The following is a 22,112-nucleotide window of genomic DNA, read 5'->3' on the forward strand; positions in this document are numbered from 1 at the left end:
CATACAAAATAAAGCTGGTCAAATAATTATACGTTAACACAACAAAAACTTAATTTAGCCAATACCACGTGCCAGGCTAGGAGTTAAACACTCAGTAAGCCTCCCATAACATAAGCAGGAACTCTGAAAGATGCTTCATTTAAGAAGTACTATAAGCAGAATTTTGTGTTATTCGTTAAAACTATCTGACAAGCAAGCTTCTGGACGCCTCCCTTGGTCTTTTTACAATTAGGGTATTTTATTATTTTTTCTGAGTGTGAGGAAGACTGTCCCTGAGCTAACATCTCTGCCAATTTTCCTCTATTCTGTATGTGGCATGCCGCCACAGCACAGCTTGATGAGTGGTGTGTAGGTCTGCACCCGAGATCCGAACTGGCAAACCCCAGGCTGTCCAAGAAGAGTACACAAACTTAACCGCTACGCCACGGGGCCAGTCTCTACAATTTGGATATTTTAAAGGCCTGTCTGTGCTCCCCAAGTACCAATTTCCTTATTTGCTGAATCACAAATCTAAAAACAGGTTTACAATAGTGATTCTATATCAATTTTCTTAAGTCCTGATAGCATAAAGATAACAGGAAATCAGGGAAACTTTCTAAAGGGTATTCCTTTAACAGATTATTTCTATCATCTACAAGTCATTTAAAAATTTTTGTCATTTTTCTTTCCCCTCCTTGTAAAATATAAGTCAGATGGTTTTAGAAGTTTTATCTTGCACAAGACCCAAACTGAGATCAACGTCCAGATGTTCCCAACCACATTCTAAGACCTCAAAATTAGTACCCATCTCCTATCTTTCAAGCTTAACTCAAAAATACATTGAAATACTTGAAAATACAGACACTAAATGCTACTACCACCAATGACAACAGAATTCCAGTGGATATATGTTCCATTTAAGTTGAAAATATTTGGTTTAGCATAGAAAAACAAAATATGGTTCAACACGAAAATCAGACTAGCAAAACATTAATGTAAACAACCTACCTCTATGTTACCAATACCCAAGCCTTATTCACCTTATGCTTTAGGATTTCAGTAAAGACTGAAGAAACACTACCTCTTTTCTAGAGAATCCTCTGTATTCCTCACTCCTCCTCGGGAAATTAAAGTACCTTATTAAATCTAAGTGAAGTTATATATTTGGAAGAAAAGTAAAGCTGGAGAATCTTTTCGATTGGATGGTTCTCAAAGTACATCCCTTTCAAGACCTAAATTCTAGTGACTGCCACCTAAATTTCATAAGGATTTAAATGAATTAACTGGCCAAAAACGATTGGCAAAATTAAGAGTTTTTACTGAAATTTGGTTTCCTGCAAAGGCCTTATTGCCATTTGTTTTACCTTGATTATAAATTATTGGCAATATTTTAGCTTCACTAAAACCACTAGATTTGTGAGAGAACCTCTTCAAAGAAGGTTCCTCCAGAATACAGGCAACCAGAATAGTAGTTAAGACATTACCTCCAATTCATTCAGCCTCTGGATACGTGGAGTAAAATGAAGTTTGTCAACATCACATGCAAATGGTGGCTGCCAATCCTAGTGGAGAAGCAAAAGCTTTTATTAGAAGAATTTAATAATCCCAACATTTAAAAAATTGTTTTATGATGAAAACTCCAGTTAAGTAAAGTGTGTATCATCTCTAACCACTCAAACAAAACAGAACATAGGGTAATAGTTTCTCAACCTTTACTCTACCAGAACAGCAGAATGTGTATAACCACCCTTACCCAAATAAATGATATATCCTGCAGACACCCCTAACTCACATCCTTCCAATCGAGCACTGTCACTGAGCCTCAACCTCTACTGTAAAATCAATGACCTGGGCAAAAAAGACTTTGACTCCTCTATTCCATAGAAATACCCCTCTTTTTACACAATAGCTATATGTAATAATGTCAAGTTATCTGCAAACTATGTTTACACACGTAACCTTCTAGTTACATTAACTTGTACTATAAAATTGAGGATAAGTTCTTCTGTGGAGGGAAAAGAAAAAAACTGACAACCAAAACCAATTTTAAAAATCATCCTTGGGGCTGGCCCCATGGCTGGGTGGTTTAGTTCATGCACTCCGCATCGGTGGCCCAGGGTTTCACCAGTTCAGATCCTGCCCACAGACATGGCACCGCTCATCAGGCATGCTGTGGTGGTATCCCACATAGCACAACCAGAGGCACCCACAACTAGAATATACAATTGTGTACTGCGGGCATTTGGGAAGAAGGAGGGAAAAAAAAAAGATTCGCACCTGACCTAACAACTGTTGCCAATCAAAAAAAAACCATCATCCTTGGAGTGACATCAGCATAATGGTGGAGTAAGCTCTTGCCTTAGACTCCCTCCCCAAGACATAACGAAAAGGACATTCATAAACCAACAGAGGACATTTGCACAACACAACAGACATCAGAGAGACCCACGCACCCATACGTCTGAAGGTGGAGGTGCTGGACCCCTGGCAGGAAGTGGAAGGAGATAAGGGCATCTCCTGTCCCACCTCAATGGCAGCAATCCAGAGTGTGGACTGTGCACAGCTCTGAAAAAAGAGGCAGGAGGGGCGGCTCTCCACAGCAACACCCACCCTCTCCAAGTTCCCTCACAATCCATGGGAAAGCTTCACACAGAGGAGACTAAGCTATTGGGGGGTGTCTTCATGAAGCCAGCACCCTAAAAGAGCAGATAGGGAGGGCAGAGTGAGAACACCCCCAGGATCATGCAGGTGAAAGAAGGCACCCCGCCCCCCACCCGGCACCCCAGCTCAGCCAGGCAGCCAGAGCACCTGCACACAGGTTAGAAAAGCAGCAGCTGTGACCAAGTGAACCGGTAATCGCAGACAGGCCCTGTCAGCATAGATTCCAAAGGACAGGCACAGACGCCAGGGATCACTATGGGCTCAGAATACACAGTTTCTGACACCTCCCCCCAGTGGTGGCAGGTGGAAGTTGTGACCAGATACTATCACTGTGAAGGCACAAACCCATGGCACCAAACAGTACAAAGAAATACATTAACACTCCAGACCAGAAGGAAAATGACAAGCACCCAGAAATCAACCCTGAAGGCACAGATATTTACAATCTAAATGACAGAGAATTCAAAATAGCTATCATAAAAAGACTCAATGAGTTACAAGAAAATACAGATAGACACTTTGAGGAAATCAGGAACAATATTAATGAACAAGGGAATTCCTTACAAAACAGACTGAAACTGTAAAGAAAAACCAATGAGAAATGTTGAAGATAAAAAACACTATGGATGAGACAAGGAAAAATCTAGACCCCCTGAATAATAGAACTGATATTATAGAGGACAGAATTAGCAGTCAGGAGGAAGAAATATAAAAATGCTTCAGATAGAGGAGGAGAGAAATGAAGAAATTCAGGAAATATCCGACTCAATTAAGAAATGCAACATAAGGATAACACGCATTTCAGAGGGGGAACAGAAGGAGAATGGAGCCAAAAACTTGTTCAAAAAAATAATAGCTGAAAACTTCCCAAACCTAGGGAGCAAACTGGAAATACATGTAAAGAAGCTAATAAAACTCCTAATTATGTCAATGTAAAAAGACCTTCTCCAAGGCTTATAGTAGTAAAGCTAGCAAAAGTCAATGACAAAGTAAAAATATTAAGGGCAGCAAGACAGAAGAAAATAACTTACAAAGGAACCCCTATCAGGCTTTCAGTGGATTTCTCAGCATAAACCATACAGGCTAGGAGAGAGTGTAATGATATATTAAAAATCCTGAAAGACAAAAACTTTCAGCCAAGAATACTCTATCCAGCAAAAGTATCCTTCAAATATGATGGAGAAATAAAAACTTTCCTAGATAAATAACAGCTAAGGGAGTTCATTGCCACAAGACCCCTCCACTACAAGAAATGCTCAACAAAGTCCTCATACCTGAAAAGAAATGGTGGGTAGGGAGGGGTGTTTACAAAGCCTTGAGCAAGGAGATAAATGGGCAGGGAAAATCAGAAAATTGCAGCTCTCTATCAGAACAGGCTAGCAAACAATTATAACAATAAAGATAAAGGGAAGGAGAACATCAAAAAAAAATAAATCTCACCATTTTAACCACAAACTCACAACACAAGATGGACTAACTTATGACAACAACAACTTAAAGGGGAAGAGGCATGAAATGGAACCAGCTTAGTCTAAGGAAATAAGAGGATATCAGAAAATGGACTATCTCATCTACAAGATTTTTTATACAAACCTCATGGTAACCACTAAAATAATCAAAACAGAGACACAAATGATTAAATAAGAGAAAAGTGAGAAAACCATCACAGAGAACTACCAAACTGAATTGACAGTCCAAAATACATGGGACAAAAAACAAGGGAAATGCAGAACCACAGGAAAACGAGTGACAAAATGGTAGCATTAAACCCTCATATATCAATAATCACTCTAAATGTAAATGGATTGAATTCTCCAAAGAAATAACTCACAGTGGCGGGATGGATTAAAGAACAAGACCCAAGAATATGCTGCCTTCTGGAAACAAGACACATCTCAGCTCTAAAGATAAACACAGGCTTAGAGGGAAGGGATGGAAAAGGATACTCCAAGTTAACAGCAAACAAAAGAAAGCAGGTGTTGTCATACTTATATCAGACAAAGTAGACTTCAAGATAAAACAGGCAATGAGAGACAAAGAGGGGCAGTATATAATGATAAAAAAGGGATTCTCCATCAACAAGACATAATACTTATAAACATATATGCACCCAACACAGGAGCACCAGAGTACATAAAGCAACTATTAATAAATCTAAAAGGAGATAACAAGATAACAAGACAATAACAGTAGGGGACCTTAACACCCCACTTACATCAATGAATAGATCATCCAGACAGAAAGTCAACAGGGAAACAGTGGAATTAAATGAAAAACTAGACCAGATGGGCTTAATAGACATATATAGAACACTCCATCCAAAAACAGAAGAATAAACATTCTTCTCAAGTGCGCATGGAACATTCTCAACAATAGACAATATTCTGGGGAAAAAGGCAGGCCTCAGTAAGTGTAAGAAGACTGAAATCATATCAAGCATCTTTTCCAACGATAATGCTATGAAACTAGAAATCAACTACAAGTAAAAAGCTAGAAAAGTGACAAATATGTGGAGAATAAACAAGATGCTATTGACCCACTAATGGATCATTGAAGAAATTAAAGGAGAAATCAAAAAATATCTGGAGCCAAATGAAAATATGCCACCAATTCATATAGGATGAAGCAAAAGCAGGCCTAAGAGGGAAATTCATAGCAATACAGGCCCACCTTAACAAACAAGAAAAATCTCAAATAAGTAATCTTAAACTACACCTAACAGAATTAGAAAAAGAAGAAAAAACAAAGCCCAAAATCAGCAGAGAGAGGGAAATAATAAAAATTGGAGCAAAAATAAATGAAATTTAAACCAAGACAGTAGAAAGTCTCAATGAAACTAAGAGCCGGTTCTTTGAGAAGATAAACGAAATTGAGAAAACTGTAGCCAGACTAAGAAAAATAAAAGAGAAAGCTCAGATAAATAAAATGAGAAACAAAAGAGGAGAAATTACAATGGATACCAAAGAAATACAAAGGATTATAAGAGAATACTATGAAACACTATATGCCAACAAATTGGACAAGCTAGAAGAAACATAAATTTTTAGACTCATATAACCTCCCAAAACTGAACCAAGAAGAAATAGAGAATCTGAATAGACCAATCACAAGTAAAAAGATTGAAACAGTAATCAAAAACCTCCCCCAAAATAAAAGTACAGGACAAGATGGCTTCTCTGAAGAATTCTACCCAACATTCAAAGAAGATTTAATACCTATCCTTCTCAAACTATTCCCCAAAAATGGATGAAGATGGAACACTTCCTAACACATTCTAGGAGGCCAACATCACCCTGATCCCAAAGCCAGACAAGGACACAAAGAAGGAAAATTACAGGCCAATACTGCTGATGAACATAGATGCAAAAATCTTCAACAAATTTTTTTTTTTTTGAGGAAGATTAGCCCTCAGCTAACATCTGCTGCCAACCCTCCTCTTTTTGCTGAGGAAGACTGGCCCTGAGCTAACATGCATGCCCATCTTCCTCTACTTTATATGTGGGATGCCTACCATAGCATGGCTGACAAGCAGTGCCATGTCCACACCTGGGATCTGAACCTGTGAACCCCGGCCGCCAAAGCAGAACGTGCAAACTTAACTGCTGCACCACTGGGCCAGCCCCCAAAATACTGGCAAGCCAAATACAACAATACATCAAAAAGATCATACAGCATGATCAAGTGGGATTTATACCAGGGATACAGAGATAGTCCATCATCTGCAAATCAATCAATGTGATACACCAGATGAACAAAATGAGGAAAAAAATCACACGATCATCTCAACAGATGCAGAGAAACCATTTGACAAGATCCAACATCCATTTACGATAAAAAAAAAAAAAAACTCTCAATAAAATGGGTACAGAAGGAAAGTAACTCAACATAACAAAGGCCATATATGAGAAACCCACAGCCAACATCATATTCAATGGCGAAAAACTGAAAGCCATCCCTCTCAAAACAGGCACAAGACAAGGGTGCCTGCCCACTCTCACAACTCTTATTCAAGACTACTAGACATTTTGGCCAGAGGAATTACGCAAGACAAAGAAATAAAAGATATCCACACTGGAAAGAAAGAAGTAAAACTCTGTTTGTAGATGACATGATTCTATATATAGAAAACCCTAAAGAAACCACCAGAAGCTATTAGAAATAATCAACAACTACATCAAAGTTGTAGGGTACAAATAACTTACAAAAATGAGTTGCATGCCTATACACTAATAACAAGCTAGCAAAAAGTCAAGAATACAATCCCACTTACAATCTCAACAAAAAGTATAAAATACCTAGGAATAAATTTAACGGAGGAGGGAAAAGACCACTAAAAAGTATAAGAGATAATTGAAATAAATCAAAGAAGACATAAAGAAATAGAAAGATATTCCATGCTCATGGATTGGAAGAATAAACAGTTAAAATGTTCCTATTACCTAAAGCAATCTACAGATTCAATGCAATCCCAATCAGAATTCCAATGACATTCTTCATGGAAATAGAACAAAGAACTCTAAAATTTACATGGACAACAAAGATCCTGAATAGCCAAAGCAATCCGGAGAAAAAAGAACAAAGCTGGAAACATCACAATCCCTGGCTTCAAAATATACTACTACAAATCTACAGTAATCAAAACAGCGTGGTATAAGTCCTCAACCCATAAAACTTCTAAAAGAAAATATAGGTAGTACACTCTTTGACACCGAACTTTAAAGGATCCTTTTGAATACCATGTCTTCTCAGACAAGGGAAACAAAAAAAAAAGTAAACATGTGGGACTTCATCAGACTAAGGAGCTTCTTTCTGCAAGGCAAAGGAAACCATGAACAAAATGAAATGACAAGCCACCAACTGGGAGAAAATGTTTCCGAATCACATACCCGACAAGAGGGATTAACAAAGGAATTTCCTTTGTTAATCTCCATAATATATAAAGAACTCACACAACTTAACAACAAAAAACAAACAGCCCGATCAAAACATGAGTGGAGGATATGAACAGACATTTTTCCAAAGAAGATATACAAATGGCCAATAAGCGCATGAAAAGATGTTCAACATCACTAATTATCAAGGAAATGAAAATCAAAACTACACTACGATACCACCTACACCTACTACAATGGCTATAATCACTAAGACTAAAAATAACAAATGCTGGAGAGGACGTGGAGAAAAGGGAAGGCTCATACACCGCTGGTGGGAATGCAATCTGGCGCAGCCACTACGGAACACAGAATGGAGATTCCTCAAAAAAATACTAATACCATATGATCCAGCTATCCCACCACTGGGTATCTACCCAAACAACTTGAAATCAACAATCCAAAGTGACCTATGTACCCCTATGTTCACTGCAGCACGATTCACAATAGACAAGACATGGAAGCAATCCAAGTGCCCATCGAACGATGATTGGATAAAGAAGATGTGGTATATATATACAATGGAATACTACTCAGCCATTTAAAAAAAAAGACAAAATCATCCCATTTGCAACAACATGGATGGACCTTGAGGGTATCATGCTAAGTGAAATACGCCAGACTGAGAAAGACAAACACATGACTTCACTCATACGTGGAAGATAAACAAGTACATGGACAAAGAGAACAGTTCAGTGGTTACCAGGAGAAAGGGGGTGAGGGGTGAGCACAGGGGGTGAAGGGAGCACTTATATGGCAGACAAGAAATAATGTACAAGTGAAATTTCACAATGATATAAACTATTATGAACTCAATTGAAAATAAATAAAAAGAAAGAAAAAATATTCAAGCAAATATTTCATCAATTATTTGTTATTTTGGAGCAAGCACAAAATTAAAGGAAAAAAAGAATCAAAGTAGACCATTATCTTTTGCCATACACAATAATTAACTCAAAATGGACTAAAAACTTGAAGGTAAGACCTGAAAGCGTAAAACTTCTAGAAGAAAATACAGGCATTAGACTCTTTGACATCAGTCTTAGCAGCATCTTCTCAAATACCATATCTATTCAGGCAAGGGAAACAAAAGAAAAGATAAACAAATGGGACTACATCAGACTTAAAAGCTTCTGGCAAGGCAAAGGAAACCATCAACAAAACGAAAAGACAACCCATCAAGTGGGAGAAAATATTTGCAAATCATATATCCAACAAGGGGTTAATTTCCAAAATATATAAAGAACTCAACAACAAAAAAACAAATCACCTGATCAAAAAATGGGCAGAGGACACAAACAGACATTTTCCCAAGGAAGATATACAGATGGCTAACAAGCACATGAAAAGATATTCAACATCACTAACTGTTAGGGAAATACAAATAAAAACTACAATGAGATATCACCTCACACCCATCAGAATGGCTATAATTAACAATACAAGAAATAACAAGTGTTGGAGAGGATGTGGAGAACAGGGAACTTTCATACACTGCTAGTGGGAATACAAACTGGTGCAGATTGCACACAAAAATAAGTTTGCATACCAACAGTATGGTGATTTCTCAAAAAATTAAAAATAGAAATACCATATGATCCAGCTATCCCACTACTGGGTATTTATCCAAAGAAATCGAAATTAACAATATAAAGAGACTTATTCACCCCTATGTTCATTGAAGCATTATTCACAATAGCCAAGACATGGAAGCAACCCCAGTGCCCATCAAATGAAGAATGAAAGAAGATGTGGTATACACATACAATGGAATACTACTCAGCCATAAAAAAAAGACAGTCATCCCATTTGCAACAACATGGATGGACCTGGAGGATATTATGTTAGGTGAAATAAGTCAGACAGAGAAAGACAAACACATGATTTCACTTATATGTGCATGATAAGCACATGGATAAAGAGAACAGATTAGTGGTTACCAGAAGGGAAGAGGGTGGAGGGGTGGGTGAATGGGGTAAGGGGCACATATGTAAGGTGATGGATAAAAACTAGACTATTGGTGAGCACAATGCAGTCTATACAAAACTGATATATATGTACACCTGAAATTACACAATGTTATAGACCAATATGACCTCACTAAAATAAAAAAATAAAGGAAAAAAGAGAAAAATATACAGAAGCTTGTGGGGAGGGGGGGCACGCAGAAAAATCCCAAGAGGATTTTCACTTTTACAAAAAAAAAAAAAAGTGAAAAGTATTCAGCATGTGTTTTGCAGGGAGTATTAGAAGCAGTATGCAGCGAGAGTGGAGCCACCAAGCTCCTTCTCCAGGAACCATACTCAGCATCTCAGCATCCAGCCACCATAGCTCTGAGCTGTGTCTGTGAGCATCTGTGCTTCATCTCAATTTATTCTCTGCATCCGTTAGCAAGAAAGTAACTGCTTCTTTGCTTTACACCATTTCAACCTACAAAAAGGTTTCAGAGGAACGCATGCTCTACTTTCAGATAGCAGGGTGAACGTATACAGGTTCTTAGAATTGCTCAAGAGGACACAGACAAGAAAAGTATGTATGAACTGTTACCCTAAAAGTGGACAAAACTGGAAACAAATGTCCAGAATAAGGGGATAGTAAAGGTATAAAAATTACGCTGTGTTAATGGGTGCACAGTTTCAGTTTGGAATAATGAGACAGTTCTAGAAATAGGTAGTGATTGATGACGACTATACAACACTGTGAGAGTACTGAACGTCACTGAATTGCACCCTTAAAATGGTTACAATGGTAAATTTTGTATTATGTACATTTTAATATTTTAACAAAATAAAAAGAACAGAAAGGGGCCGGCCCAGTAGCACAGTGGTTAAGTTTGCATGTTCCATTTCAGCGGCCCAGGGTTTGCAGGTTCAGATCTGCACGGACCAAGCACAGCTCCTTAAGCCACACTGGGGCAGCATCTCCATAAAACAGAGGAAGATTGGCACGGATGTTGGCTCAGTGACAATCTTCCTCAAGCAAAAAGAGGAAGACTGGCAACAGATGTTAGCTCAGGGCTGATCTTCCTCTCACACACACACACACACACACAGAGGAAAAAAAGACAAATTTTGCTGTGGTATAGCCCTATTTATTGACATTTATAAAAGAGTTTTCTTATATATGTTAAGGAAGAAAAGAAAAACAGGCTATGCAAGAGAAAAATAAAACACTGGAAAGATACATAGCAAAAAAGTTAACAGTGGTTGTCTTTGGTGGTAGATTATAGACGATTTTCTCTTGCTTCCTTAACCATTTTAAATACAATCTGAAATATATTAAATAAATTAAATAATATCTATTAAATAATAAATTAATTTCAGATTAAGAGAAAAAGTTAATACAACGAAGTTCATAGTCCTTTACCCAATTTCATATCCAGAAGTTTATTCTAAGAAAACAAGTCACCCAGTCAACAAAATACATACATGAAACTAATTAAAGTATTACATTAAGAAGATATAATTATTATGGTATTATTATAATAGTGAATATTATACAGCATGTTTTTTTTTAGGAAGATCAGCCCTGAGCTAACTACTGCCAATCCTCCTCTTTTTGCTGAGGAAGACTGGCCCTGAGCTAACATCCATGCCCATCTTCCTCTACTTTATACGTGGGATGCCTACCACAGCATGGCTTTTTGCCAAGCGATGCCATATCCTCACCCGGGATCTGAACGGGCGATCCCCGGGCCGCCGCCAAGAAGTGGAATGTGCGAACTTAACCGCTGCACCACTGGGCCGGTCACTATACAGCATTTTAAAATGCTAGAATTTACAAAGAGCTCATACCAATAAATAAGAAAAAAGACTAACAATTTACAGAAAAATGGGCAAATTGTATTAATAGCAGGAAAAATGGTCAATCATAAAAAAGACTGCCATCCAATATCACTCGAAACTCAAGAAATATACAAGACCTCCTTGTTTTCACCTATCAGATTAGCAAAGATTAAATATATATGTACCAGCAGTACTAGCAATATGTGAGGAAACATGTATCTGATGGTAGATTAGTACAATGTGTCTGGAGCGCAATCAGAAAGCATCATATTTTGAAAGGCTGGCTGACCCAGCAATTAATTCCTCTGATAGGAATTTACAAATACTTAACTACCACTCACAACACCAAGGTACAGACACAAGGAAATTCACTCCAGAACTGTTTTAAGTTAAAAGGTTAATAACCATCAGTGGGGAATAAGCTAAATAAATACTGGTACATTCGTAAATAGCAATAAAATACTCTGCAACTGTAATAAAGGAAGACAGTTCTAGATGTTCTAAGTATGGAAAGATAGCCAAGACTGGATGAGCAAAAACTAAAACATGTAAAACTGTGTTAACAGTACTACATACATATAAATTTTAAATACTATCATAATAGGAAGGGGAAGAGAGTCTTCTTTTTTAATTTCAAATCTATATTGTTGGAATGTATCACTATTGATTGCTTTTAGTTTAAAACAAGGTTTTGTTTTAGTGATAAGCAAGACTTAAATAAAAATGTCCACCAGCAATGCCTAATAAAGTATTATGTTAAAAAGTAGATTGCAAGGGCCAGCCTGGTGACGGAGAGGTTAAGTTGGTACATTCTGTTTTGGCGGCCCGGGATTCGCTGGTATGGATCCCAAATGCCGACATGGCACCTCTTGGCAAGCCATGCTTGTGGCAGGCGTCCCACATATAAAGTAGAGCAAGATGGGTATGGATGTTAGCTCAGGGCCAGTCTTCCTCAGCAAAAAGAGGAAGACTGGCAGCAGATGTTAGCTCATGGCTAATCTTCCTCAAAAAAAAGCAGATTACATTTTATCACAATTAAAAAGAAAAAAGCAGATTACAAATTGGTACAAAGCTATTTTTCTACCACACCAAAAAGAAAAAAAAGAAAAAAAATGGTAATTTTTAAGAAGGCAATTACAGATAAGGCCTTCAACTGTTTAATACATACTGAATCTTCAACAAAGACTAGGGCTAATATTTAAAATGTTAAAGACATACTGTATTCTGTTAATAAACTTAAAAATACTCCATCCTGGGTCAAAAAAAGATGAAAGTGATTTATTTTTTGTTTAACTTAATAACTAAAGAAAGCAACGTGTTTAACTGTGCAGAATACAATATGGTAGAAGGAAATCACATTGCTTCTTAATATTTTAGGGCAGTCTAATAGAAGACTATTGCTCAGGGCTTTGCTCTCTAATATTTTATAAAAGATGTAGGTTTTCTGAAATGAATTGATCTGGGCTGAACATTAGACCAAAAAGTATCAAAGATAATGTGTCAGAATACTGTACAAAGATTAATATACTGTCCCAATGGCCTAAAAATTTTATAAACTAAGACTTCTGGAAAATATATAATGATATTCCATGATTAATCAAAAATGTCTTCTAATCCCAAAACACAAATGATATAGAAATTCACTTCATCTCAAGTCTGTATATTAAAGTTTATAAATTAAGGTGACTTGTGCCTTTGTATGTACATATGTGTGTTTATTATATAATTTATGCTTATTTTAGCCTGAAGCTTTTTCAAATAAAATCAAATCCCAAAAATGAAGCATCAAGAGGTAAACACTACTACCTATCTGTCGCTAAGGAAGCTCACAGAGTGAGTATAATATGTTTAAAACTAAAATTGCTGGGGCCGACGCGGTGGCGCAGCAATTATGTTCACACGTTCCACTCTCTTGGCGGCCCAGGATTCGCCAGTTCTGATCCCAGGTGTGTACATGGCACCACTTGGCAAGCCATGCTGTGGTAGTCATCCCACATATAAAGTAGAAGATGGGCACGGATATTAGCTCAGGGCCAGCCTTCCTCAGGAAAAAAAGAGGAGGATTGGTAGTAGTTAGCGCAGGGCTAATCTTCCTCAAAAAAAAAAAAAAAAAAAAAAAACAGAACTAAAATTAAAATTGCCTCAGAAGATCATGCCTTCATTAGACACAGATCACTACAAAGTTTGTCTGCTCTTCTGGTTACAAAGAACGAGAGAAAATGGGATAAATGTCACTTGGTTTTGAGACTTTCATTGTCAGCTACAAAGCTCTAGTCCAACAAAAAAATTACCCATTATTTGCAATCTTCACTGTTATATTAGAACTAAGATTATCTTTGGCAAAGTCTGGCCTCGCCGACATCTACATGGGGGGGAAGGCCATTAAAGAAGGGAAGAGACCATAATAAAGCTTCTAAGTGAAAATTTTGGAACAGGAAAGTAATTTTCAAATTAAGTAGCCAAATAAACAACAAAAATCTCCACTTAGAAACACTGTAACAATTTTTTACCTAAAAAGTATCTAAGAGAGATAGCATATAATCTAACCAAAACTTTTAGACTTTACCAATAAAATGGTTCATAAATCATTTATTCTAATGTAAAAACAGTATTTCCATACCAACTCAGTGTTATAAGAGTTCACAGATCACAAGCAGTCCTATATAAATTCCCTGCTGAGATTCATCTTAATTTACCTTTAAAACTTTAAAATGGTTTTATTTTAACCCTTTCAGACTAAAAGTTCAGGGGCTGGCCCCGCAGCCAACTGGTTAAGTTTGTGCGCTCCACTTTGGTGGCCCAGGGTTTCACCAGTTTGGATCCTGGGCGTGGACATGGCATCAAGGATCAAGCCATGCTGAGGCAGAGTCCCACATTAGCAGAACTAGAAGAACCTACAACTAGAATATACAGCTCTGTGCTGGGGGGCTTTGGGAGGAGAAGAAAATAATAATAAAAAAAAGTTCAACCATATTGCTTAAAAAGCTCAATTAGGGCCGGCCCCGTGGCCGAGTGGTTAAGTTAGCGCACTCAGCTGCAGGCAGCCCAGTGTTTCACCAGTTCAAATCCTGGGCGCGGACATGGCACTGCTCATCGAGCCACGATGAGGTGGCGTCCCACATGGCACAACTAGAAGGACCCACAACTAAGAATATACAACTGTGTACCAGGGGGCTTTGGGGAGAAAAAAGGAAAAAAATAAAATCTTTAAAAAAAAAAAAAAAGCTGGCCCCGTAGCCAAGTGGTTAAGTTCACGTGCTCACTTTGGCGGCCCAGGGTTTTGCCGGTTTGGATCCTGGGCGCAGACATGGCACCGCTCACTGGGCCATGCTGAGGCAGCATCCCACATGCCACAACCAGAATATACAACTATGTACTGGGGGTATTTGGGGAGAAAAAGCAAAAAAAAAAAAAAAAGATGAAGAATGGCAACAGTCGTTAGTTCAGGTGCCAATCTTTAAAAGGAAAAAAAAAAAAAAGCTCGGGGCTGGCCCCGTGGCCCAGTGGTTGGGTTCACACGTTCCTCTGCAGGTGGCCCAGTGTTTCGTTGGCTCGGGTCCTGGGTGCGGACATGGCACTGCTCGTGGGCCCCCCTGGGGCAGCGTCCCACATGCCGCAACTGGAGGGACCCACAGCGAGGAATATATAACTACGTACTGGGGGGCTTTGGGGAGAAAAAGGAAAAACAAAAAATCTTTAAAAAAAAAAAAGCTCCATTATTTTCCTGAGCACTAAAAAATATATCCTTTGGGAAGGCAATTAAGTTGGAAGTTGAAGCTTTAAAATCCTCAGAGAGGCCTGAGAAACACCAGGTAAACATTTTCCTTAGTCCCAGAATTAACTTAGCAACAAAAACTTACAGCACATTTACCTGAGACAAATGTTTGATAAAATTGACCAGCGTGAGAATAACTTTCCTAGGATGCTTAAAGATTCTTAGAAAATGCCATGAAAGTTCACTTTGTAAATGACCCACTACTAGCATCCACCTACCTAAGATATTAGATGACTGTTTTGATCTTTCTCATTATACAGAGGCTGTCATCACTTGGAAATATGATAATGAGCAAAATGAGAAAGCATAACTCTCTACAGAGGCTACAAAAGTTGGGTCTCTGACTCCCTGCAGACAAAACCAATTAAAAATCAGTATCAAAAGCACATTCTGGTAAGTTCACAAAGTATAATATTAACTAAGGACCAAAGCATTTTTCTAACTGCACACGGTCTATCAAATCCAGTCATCATAGAAAAAATGCACTCACAAGACTTTAATTTGATGCCAGCAGAGCTAGACTCAAGTGTTCTAAATCCAGTGTTCCAGTTTCTAGGTTATCGACATCAACACAAAACTGTAGTGCAAAATTTGAAGGATCCAAAGAATGTATCTTAGTAAGTACTTTAACGAAAGTTAGAAGATCCTTCAGTTGAGCATAGCAAGATTTATCAACCTTATTAGAGATTTCAGTAACCAAATGAAATACAATTTAAAAGACTTTCTCAGCAAGTTTTATGTCAGTACGATGCCCCTAAAACACCCACACAAATGCAAGAGGTAGAACTAGGTACACATCATCATCATTCTAAATCCCCATTTATAAATTATAAAAACAAGCAGAGTTACTATTCATGAGCCCCTTAACGGGGTCTGATGGGCCACTACTCACTGATGGGTGTCTATCAGGAAGGCTTTGTAATATAAAGGGCTTTATTCAATGTTTTCCAAACAGAAATGAAATGTGTTAGATATAATGCTGCTGCTTCTCCCTTGCTTCTTACTTCCCTCAGGGTAGGCTGGCACCAAGTAACTTTAATTAGCCATCCATTTGTTCAAAGTCTGTTTACTATCTCCCATCCTTAGCGAGCCTCTAGTGAAAAAACACTTTAGGGGCTGGCCCCATGGCCGAGTGGTTGAGTTTGCGCGCTCCGCTTCACCCACCCAGGGTTTCACCGGTTCAGATCCTGGGTGCCAACATGGCACCACTCACCAGGCCAGGCTGAGGCAGCGTCCCACATGGCACAGCCAGAAGAACCTACAACTAAAATATACAACTTGTACTGGGGGAATTTCAGGAGAGGAAGTAGAAAAAAAGAAGACCGGCAGCAGTTGTTAGCTCAGGTGCCAATCTTTAGAAAGAAAAAAACACAACACTTTATTTTGAGAATTTTCTTTTTAGTCTACGGAATCACACTTTTATACCCTAAAATCAGAGGGTCTTAAGAGTTGTATATAAATTGAATGCGTGTGGATTTTTCTGAGAAGGTCCACAGCTTTCACCAGAGTCTCAAAGGGGTCTATAACCTAACAAAAAAAAACTCCTGGGAGTATGTTTTGCTTTCATAAAAATTTTTCTACCTTCAAGTTCTTATCTCACTATCCCAGCCTACTTTCTTTCAATCCCTCCTCCCTGTGCTCAACCAAGAAACCAAGAGAGGCTGATGGATAAGACACCTGCTCCTCAGAATGTCAGGAGGCTATACGGCACTGGACAGAAAGAGCAAAGCACTCAGTCAGAAGACCTGGATTTGCATTTGGGTTCTTTACCACCACTTGAGGGATCTCTACTTTTCGGTCTGCAAAGTATGAAGAGCAGCTACCTTTAGGACTGTGCTGAGAATTAAAATTACAAATACAAAGGTTTTTTCTTTTTTACTATAAAGCAAAAATAACAAGTATTATTTTACATTAAGTTCTGATCACTGAAATAGAACCTTCCTTTAGCAAAAAGTCACTGCAACCTCAACTTTCAAGGAGCACCTGACCTCAGCCTATCTCTAGTCGGCATCTAGTCAGTGGCGGGCACTTTTCATCACAGCAATTTCAATACAGGCTAAAGGGCTCCCCTCTGTTTTTTCTCCAATGCTCATTTTTCTTTTTTTTTTTACGATTTTTTTTTTTTTTTTTCCTTTTTCTCCCCAAAGCCCCCCGGTACATAGTTGCGTATTCTTCGTTGTGGGTTCCTCTAGTTGTGGCATGTGGGACGCTGCCTCAGCGTGGTCTGACGAGCAGTGCCATGTCCGCGCCCAGGATTCGAACCGATGAAACACTGGGCCGCCTGCAGCGGAGCGCGCGAACTTAACCACTCGGCCACAGGGCCAGCCCCTCTCCAATGCTCATTTTTAAAGAACAGTGACGCCATCCACCTCTTCCTTGTACACTAAAACAGATGTAAAAGAGGACAGGCTCTGAAGTCACACTGCCTCTGTCCAAATCCAGGCTCAACTGTGGGACTTTGTACTACAGTTAATCTCCCTGGACCTTAAGTACATGTAAAAAGAGGACATTATGAGGCTTAAATAAAATAATACAGGTAAAGCCTTTAGACAGGTGCCTGGCTTTTACAAAGCAAATGGTCAAAAATGTTAGTTACTAGGAAATGGAAGCCTAAAGCAACCCTGAATTTTTTTTTTTGGATTGGTTATGTTTAACACAATGGTTTTCAATTCTCTAATTTTCATTATAAAATTGTCTAAAATAGAATTTATAAATTAATATATAATAGTCAAGGCCCATTAATTTATTTTTTTGCCATATTTTTTAAAGTAGCAGAATATAAGATCAGATTTCCATGTTTAAAGAGCTGCTTCTAAGATTGTTTTAGGTATATAATTCGAGGGCAGGGGCAGATAACAAAAAAGGCCCGCTTCAACATTTTAGTTGTTACTGGTTATATGAGAAAATTTTTTGCCCTTTTGAAAACATTTTTAAATTTTCACTTCATAGAAGTAAGTGATAGGTGAATAACAGAAGTTTTTACCAAACCCTCTACCAGTTTTGTAATGGCCTCTTCAAAGGATGACCACAGACAGAAACCTCCTACACAGATCATGCATTTATTTCTGAGTCAAGTCTTTGCAGAAGTAGGTTTCCCTTTTTACTACTACAATAACTCTCAAATTTTTGGCCTTAAGACCTCTTTAAACTCTTAAGAACTTGAGGAACTCAAAAATCCTTAGTTTATGTGGGTTATATTTATTCATTTTTATCACATTAGAAATTAAAACATTTTTAAAAATCAAATCATTGAATAATACCCAAAAAAAGAGAGAGAAGAATGACACTGTTATATTTTCCAAATCTCTTTAATTGTCTAGAAATAAACTAGATTTTCTTACCTTCTTCTGCAGTCATTCAGTTGTAGCATGTTGTTTCGGTGAAAGTACATGAAGAAAATTTGGTCACAGATACTTAGTTGAAAAGAGAAAGTTCTCATAGATCTGCTGAGAGGGTCTTGTGAACCCTCTGAGTGTCCCGAGCCCAAATCTTGGAAATAACTGCCCTAATAGTTCCCCTACAGGATTCTCCATCCAATCTGTCCCTCCAAAGAAATCTGTCCATACAGACTTTAAAAGCAGCCCCTTCAAGTGTTTTCTCCATTCACTAACAATGATTTCTTGACCTATGTGTGTAATGCCAACATTCTTAGAAAAGGTATACCTATGTCAACCCAGTCTTCCCTAAAGTCCTACCACGAAAAAAGATCCCAAAAATACCAACACAATTGTTTGCAAACATACACGAACTTTTAATAGCCATATTAAAATAGTTAAGTACCAAGTGATAAGAATTTTTTTAAAATTATAACTCCTGGGCCTGCCCAGTGGCATAGCGGTTAAGTTCAGCGTGATCTGCTTCAGCGGCTTGGGTTCATGGGTTCGAATCCTGGACATGGACCTACACAACTCGTCAACTATGCTATGGCGGCAACCCACATACAAAATGGAGGAAGACTGGGGCTGGCCCCGTGGCCGAGTGGTTAAGTTCGCGCGCTCCGCTGCAGGCGGCCCAGTGTTTCGTTGGTTCGAATCCTGGGTGCGGACATGGCACTGCTCATCAGACCACGCTGAGGCAGCGTCCCACATGCCACAACTAGAAGAACCCACAACGAAGAATACACAACTATGTACCGGGGGGCTTTGGGGAGAAAAAGGAAAAAAATAAAATCTTTAAAAAAAAAAAAAAAAATGGAGGAAGACTGGCACAGATGTTAGCCCAGGGCAAATCTTCCTCAGGAAAAAAAAAAAAATTACAACCCCTATAGATAGACAGGCTCTGGTAAAAGCCATCAGTTTTCAGTTTTACCGAGCAACTTCTTTGAAAGAATATTTTAATTTCTGAATATTAAACATTCGGAAAGGCAAAGTACTGTCTCTCTGGACCATCTATTAGTAAATGAAAATAGACTGGTAAGAAAGGGACATGCCATGGTATTTACTCTTTAAGCATTAGTCCCAATAAGTTCCTCTTTCACCACTTTTCATACAACTTGGCAATAATAATCTGTATTTGCAGGGCCTTTGAACGACTCAAGTTTATTACTGTCAAAACCATGTGAAAATATAAAATGCTTCTCTCATTGATACTGCTCCCCAAACCTCAAAGAAATAGTTTCCTTCCAGGCCACTTTATAGGAACAAGCTAAGTACCATTTTGTTTACAAACAATAAGAGTAAGGGAATAACTAGACCACATGAAGACCTTCTTACTCTTCCAAAATGTCCCTAATACATGTCTACCAAAGTTACCTACTAGAAGGATTTATACACATTTTTGGCATTTCCCCAAAGTCTTATCAGGCCTATAACGGAAGCATCCTTTTAAAATTTACCCAGGATTCTAAGAAAGCTAAATCCTTAGAACAAAACATCTTCCACTCAAATGAGCTGACATCATGATGGGTCAATCATGAAAAGTTAACAGGAAAGCATTATTTCTTTCAGGTCATTCACTGACATCTTACGGTACAGAAGTCACTGAATGGGATACAAAGAAATTTCAGATCCTTCTCCCCAACAGCAATTATGACTGATAGAAATATTACTTCAATATCCCATGTTATGATCAAGTGGCTATACTGCCACAGTTTTTCCCCCAAGGAAAGTATTTAATAAATGGTTTTGATTCTGTTTTCTTTCATACCTAGTATCCCAGTGAGGAAAAGACAATTTCTGGCAGAAAACTGAGGCTGCCGAGGTTAAGAAAAGATTACATACTTGAGAAAGGTTCCAAAACTGATTTGTTTGTCAGAGGAAGGGGTTTAGGAAAGAGGTTGGACTCCGCCCCCTCAGCCTTCCCTCAGCAACACCCAAACCTACCTGGGTACCAAGGGCAGGGAAAGTTAAACATCCCACACCTTAACTTTAAGGCCTCATGAGATCTGTAAACACATGATCTCCCTTTAAGTACTTTATAAACTGGTCACTCCTAGAGATTCAAAATCAAGGACAGGAAATGGACAGCAGCAACACTAAAAAATAAGCCTCAGTCTCAGAGAAGATACTAAAAGACTGCAAAATCTTTGTTTTGCTTGATTTTCCATCTGAAGATACATTAGCAATTGTACTAAAAGAAAAAGTAAATAGTAAGTCACACATTTCACTAGATGCAAATATTTAACAGCTGTTTAGTCCCGCTACAATTAAGATATATTAACTGTAAGCCTAACGTTAAAAGTGGAAATAATTTTAGAACATGTATGATCCTTAATAGCCGTATTTGAAGCAAAAGACTGAAGCTTGAACCTGAACTGGAATCGCCAAGAAGCTGTTCCATTTATCCAACTGCCAGATCATTTAATATTTACACAAGGGCAACCTGCCAGTCTATTTGATAAACTATAATTCCGACCATGCTTCAAGGCTAGATCTCCTGTTTGAAAGAAAAAAGAATGTACTCATGCACAGGAATGCTCAATTTAGGATAGTAGATAAAAGATCTTATCTCCAAAGATCTTAAAATAAATTTATCCTACGACATATCTCAGACCATGCTGTGTGTTACTGCTGTAGAGAAAGCACTATCAACCGCCTTATTTTTTCACCTTTATTGCCATATTTAATGATCATTTGATTTAAAAGATCCACTTTGACCTAAAATATGAGGAAGTCGCAGCCTGATAAAACTGGTCCTCATTTGAATGGCTGCCTGGTATCAATGGAACACACAATATAAACACTCTTCTATTATCTACTTTTCCAGGTTTTAAACAGAGAATTTTGCAGCTGTGCGTAGAGTTGAGACCTAAGAAAATCATCGCCGTGAAGTCATGTAAGTCTGAAATACTGACTGTCAACAAACCTGCTCTTTCCTCCTTGGCTTCCCAGAACTTTTCCTGCTGCCTCCAGCTAGATCCTCTTCCCTCATTAAAACACTGGCGTTTCTGGGGGTTCTGTCATGATCCTCATTCTCATTCTACATCCCTATTTCCTCCCTAACCCTGTCCTAACCCAAAGCCTTCCCAGACATCCCAGACAGCCCCTTCTCCCCATATTTCACCCAACTCCATATCCCCCCAACCCTAATATCTTCAACCATTCTATATACAATTCCCATTATTTGTAACACATCATATTATATAATCTAGCAGTAGATCTTTCTCACCAGCAGACTGAGTTCCTTTAAGTCAAAGCTGTTTAATTCATTTCTAAAACCCTAGAACCCTAACATAACGCCTGGCACTTACTCACCTATCAATAAATGTACTGAACTCACAACTAACCCAAAGGACCTAATTCATTTCTTCATTCACCAGAGCTGACAAAAAGGATTCTCTAGTTTCCTGTAGTAGAGTTGAAAATTTGTTAGTTCAAATTCAACAGGTAAGAGAATCCCTTATATTAACAGATGCCTAAACCTCATCAGGGAATTAACCTAAACCAGCAGTTCTCAAACTTAGCTGAGCTTTAGAATGACCAGAGGAGCTTCTTAAAATTCAAACACTTGAGCCCCACATGAGATTCTAACTCAGTTCTTCTG

At 38.3% G+C, this 22,112-nt stretch overlaps 1 protein-coding gene across 7 annotated transcripts in view; it reads right to left on the bottom strand.

Annotated features, from left to right (window-relative positions):
• KDM5B (lysine demethylase 5B) overlaps window positions 1-22,112 on the bottom strand; it is a 78,236-nt gene that overhangs the window by 45,989 nt on the left and 10,135 nt on the right. For 5 of the 7 annotated variants that reach the window (XM_070602226.1, XM_070602227.1, XM_008526483.2 and 2 more), the window contains exon 2: window positions 1,464-1,541. In XM_070602226.1, coding sequence (XP_070458327.1) covers window positions 1,464-1,541 — 78 coding nt within the window. Of the gene's footprint in view, window positions 1-1,463; window positions 1,542-15,349; window positions 15,480-18,472; window positions 19,483-22,112 lie in introns of those variants that run through there. The other 2 variants (XM_070602228.1, XM_008526482.2) reach the window with 2 other exon arrangements.

This window comes from Equus przewalskii, chromosome 31 (genome assembly GCF_037783145.1).
Source record: "Equus przewalskii isolate Varuska chromosome 31, EquPr2, whole genome shotgun sequence".
NCBI classification, from domain to species: domain Eukaryota; kingdom Metazoa; phylum Chordata; class Mammalia; order Perissodactyla; family Equidae; genus Equus; species Equus przewalskii.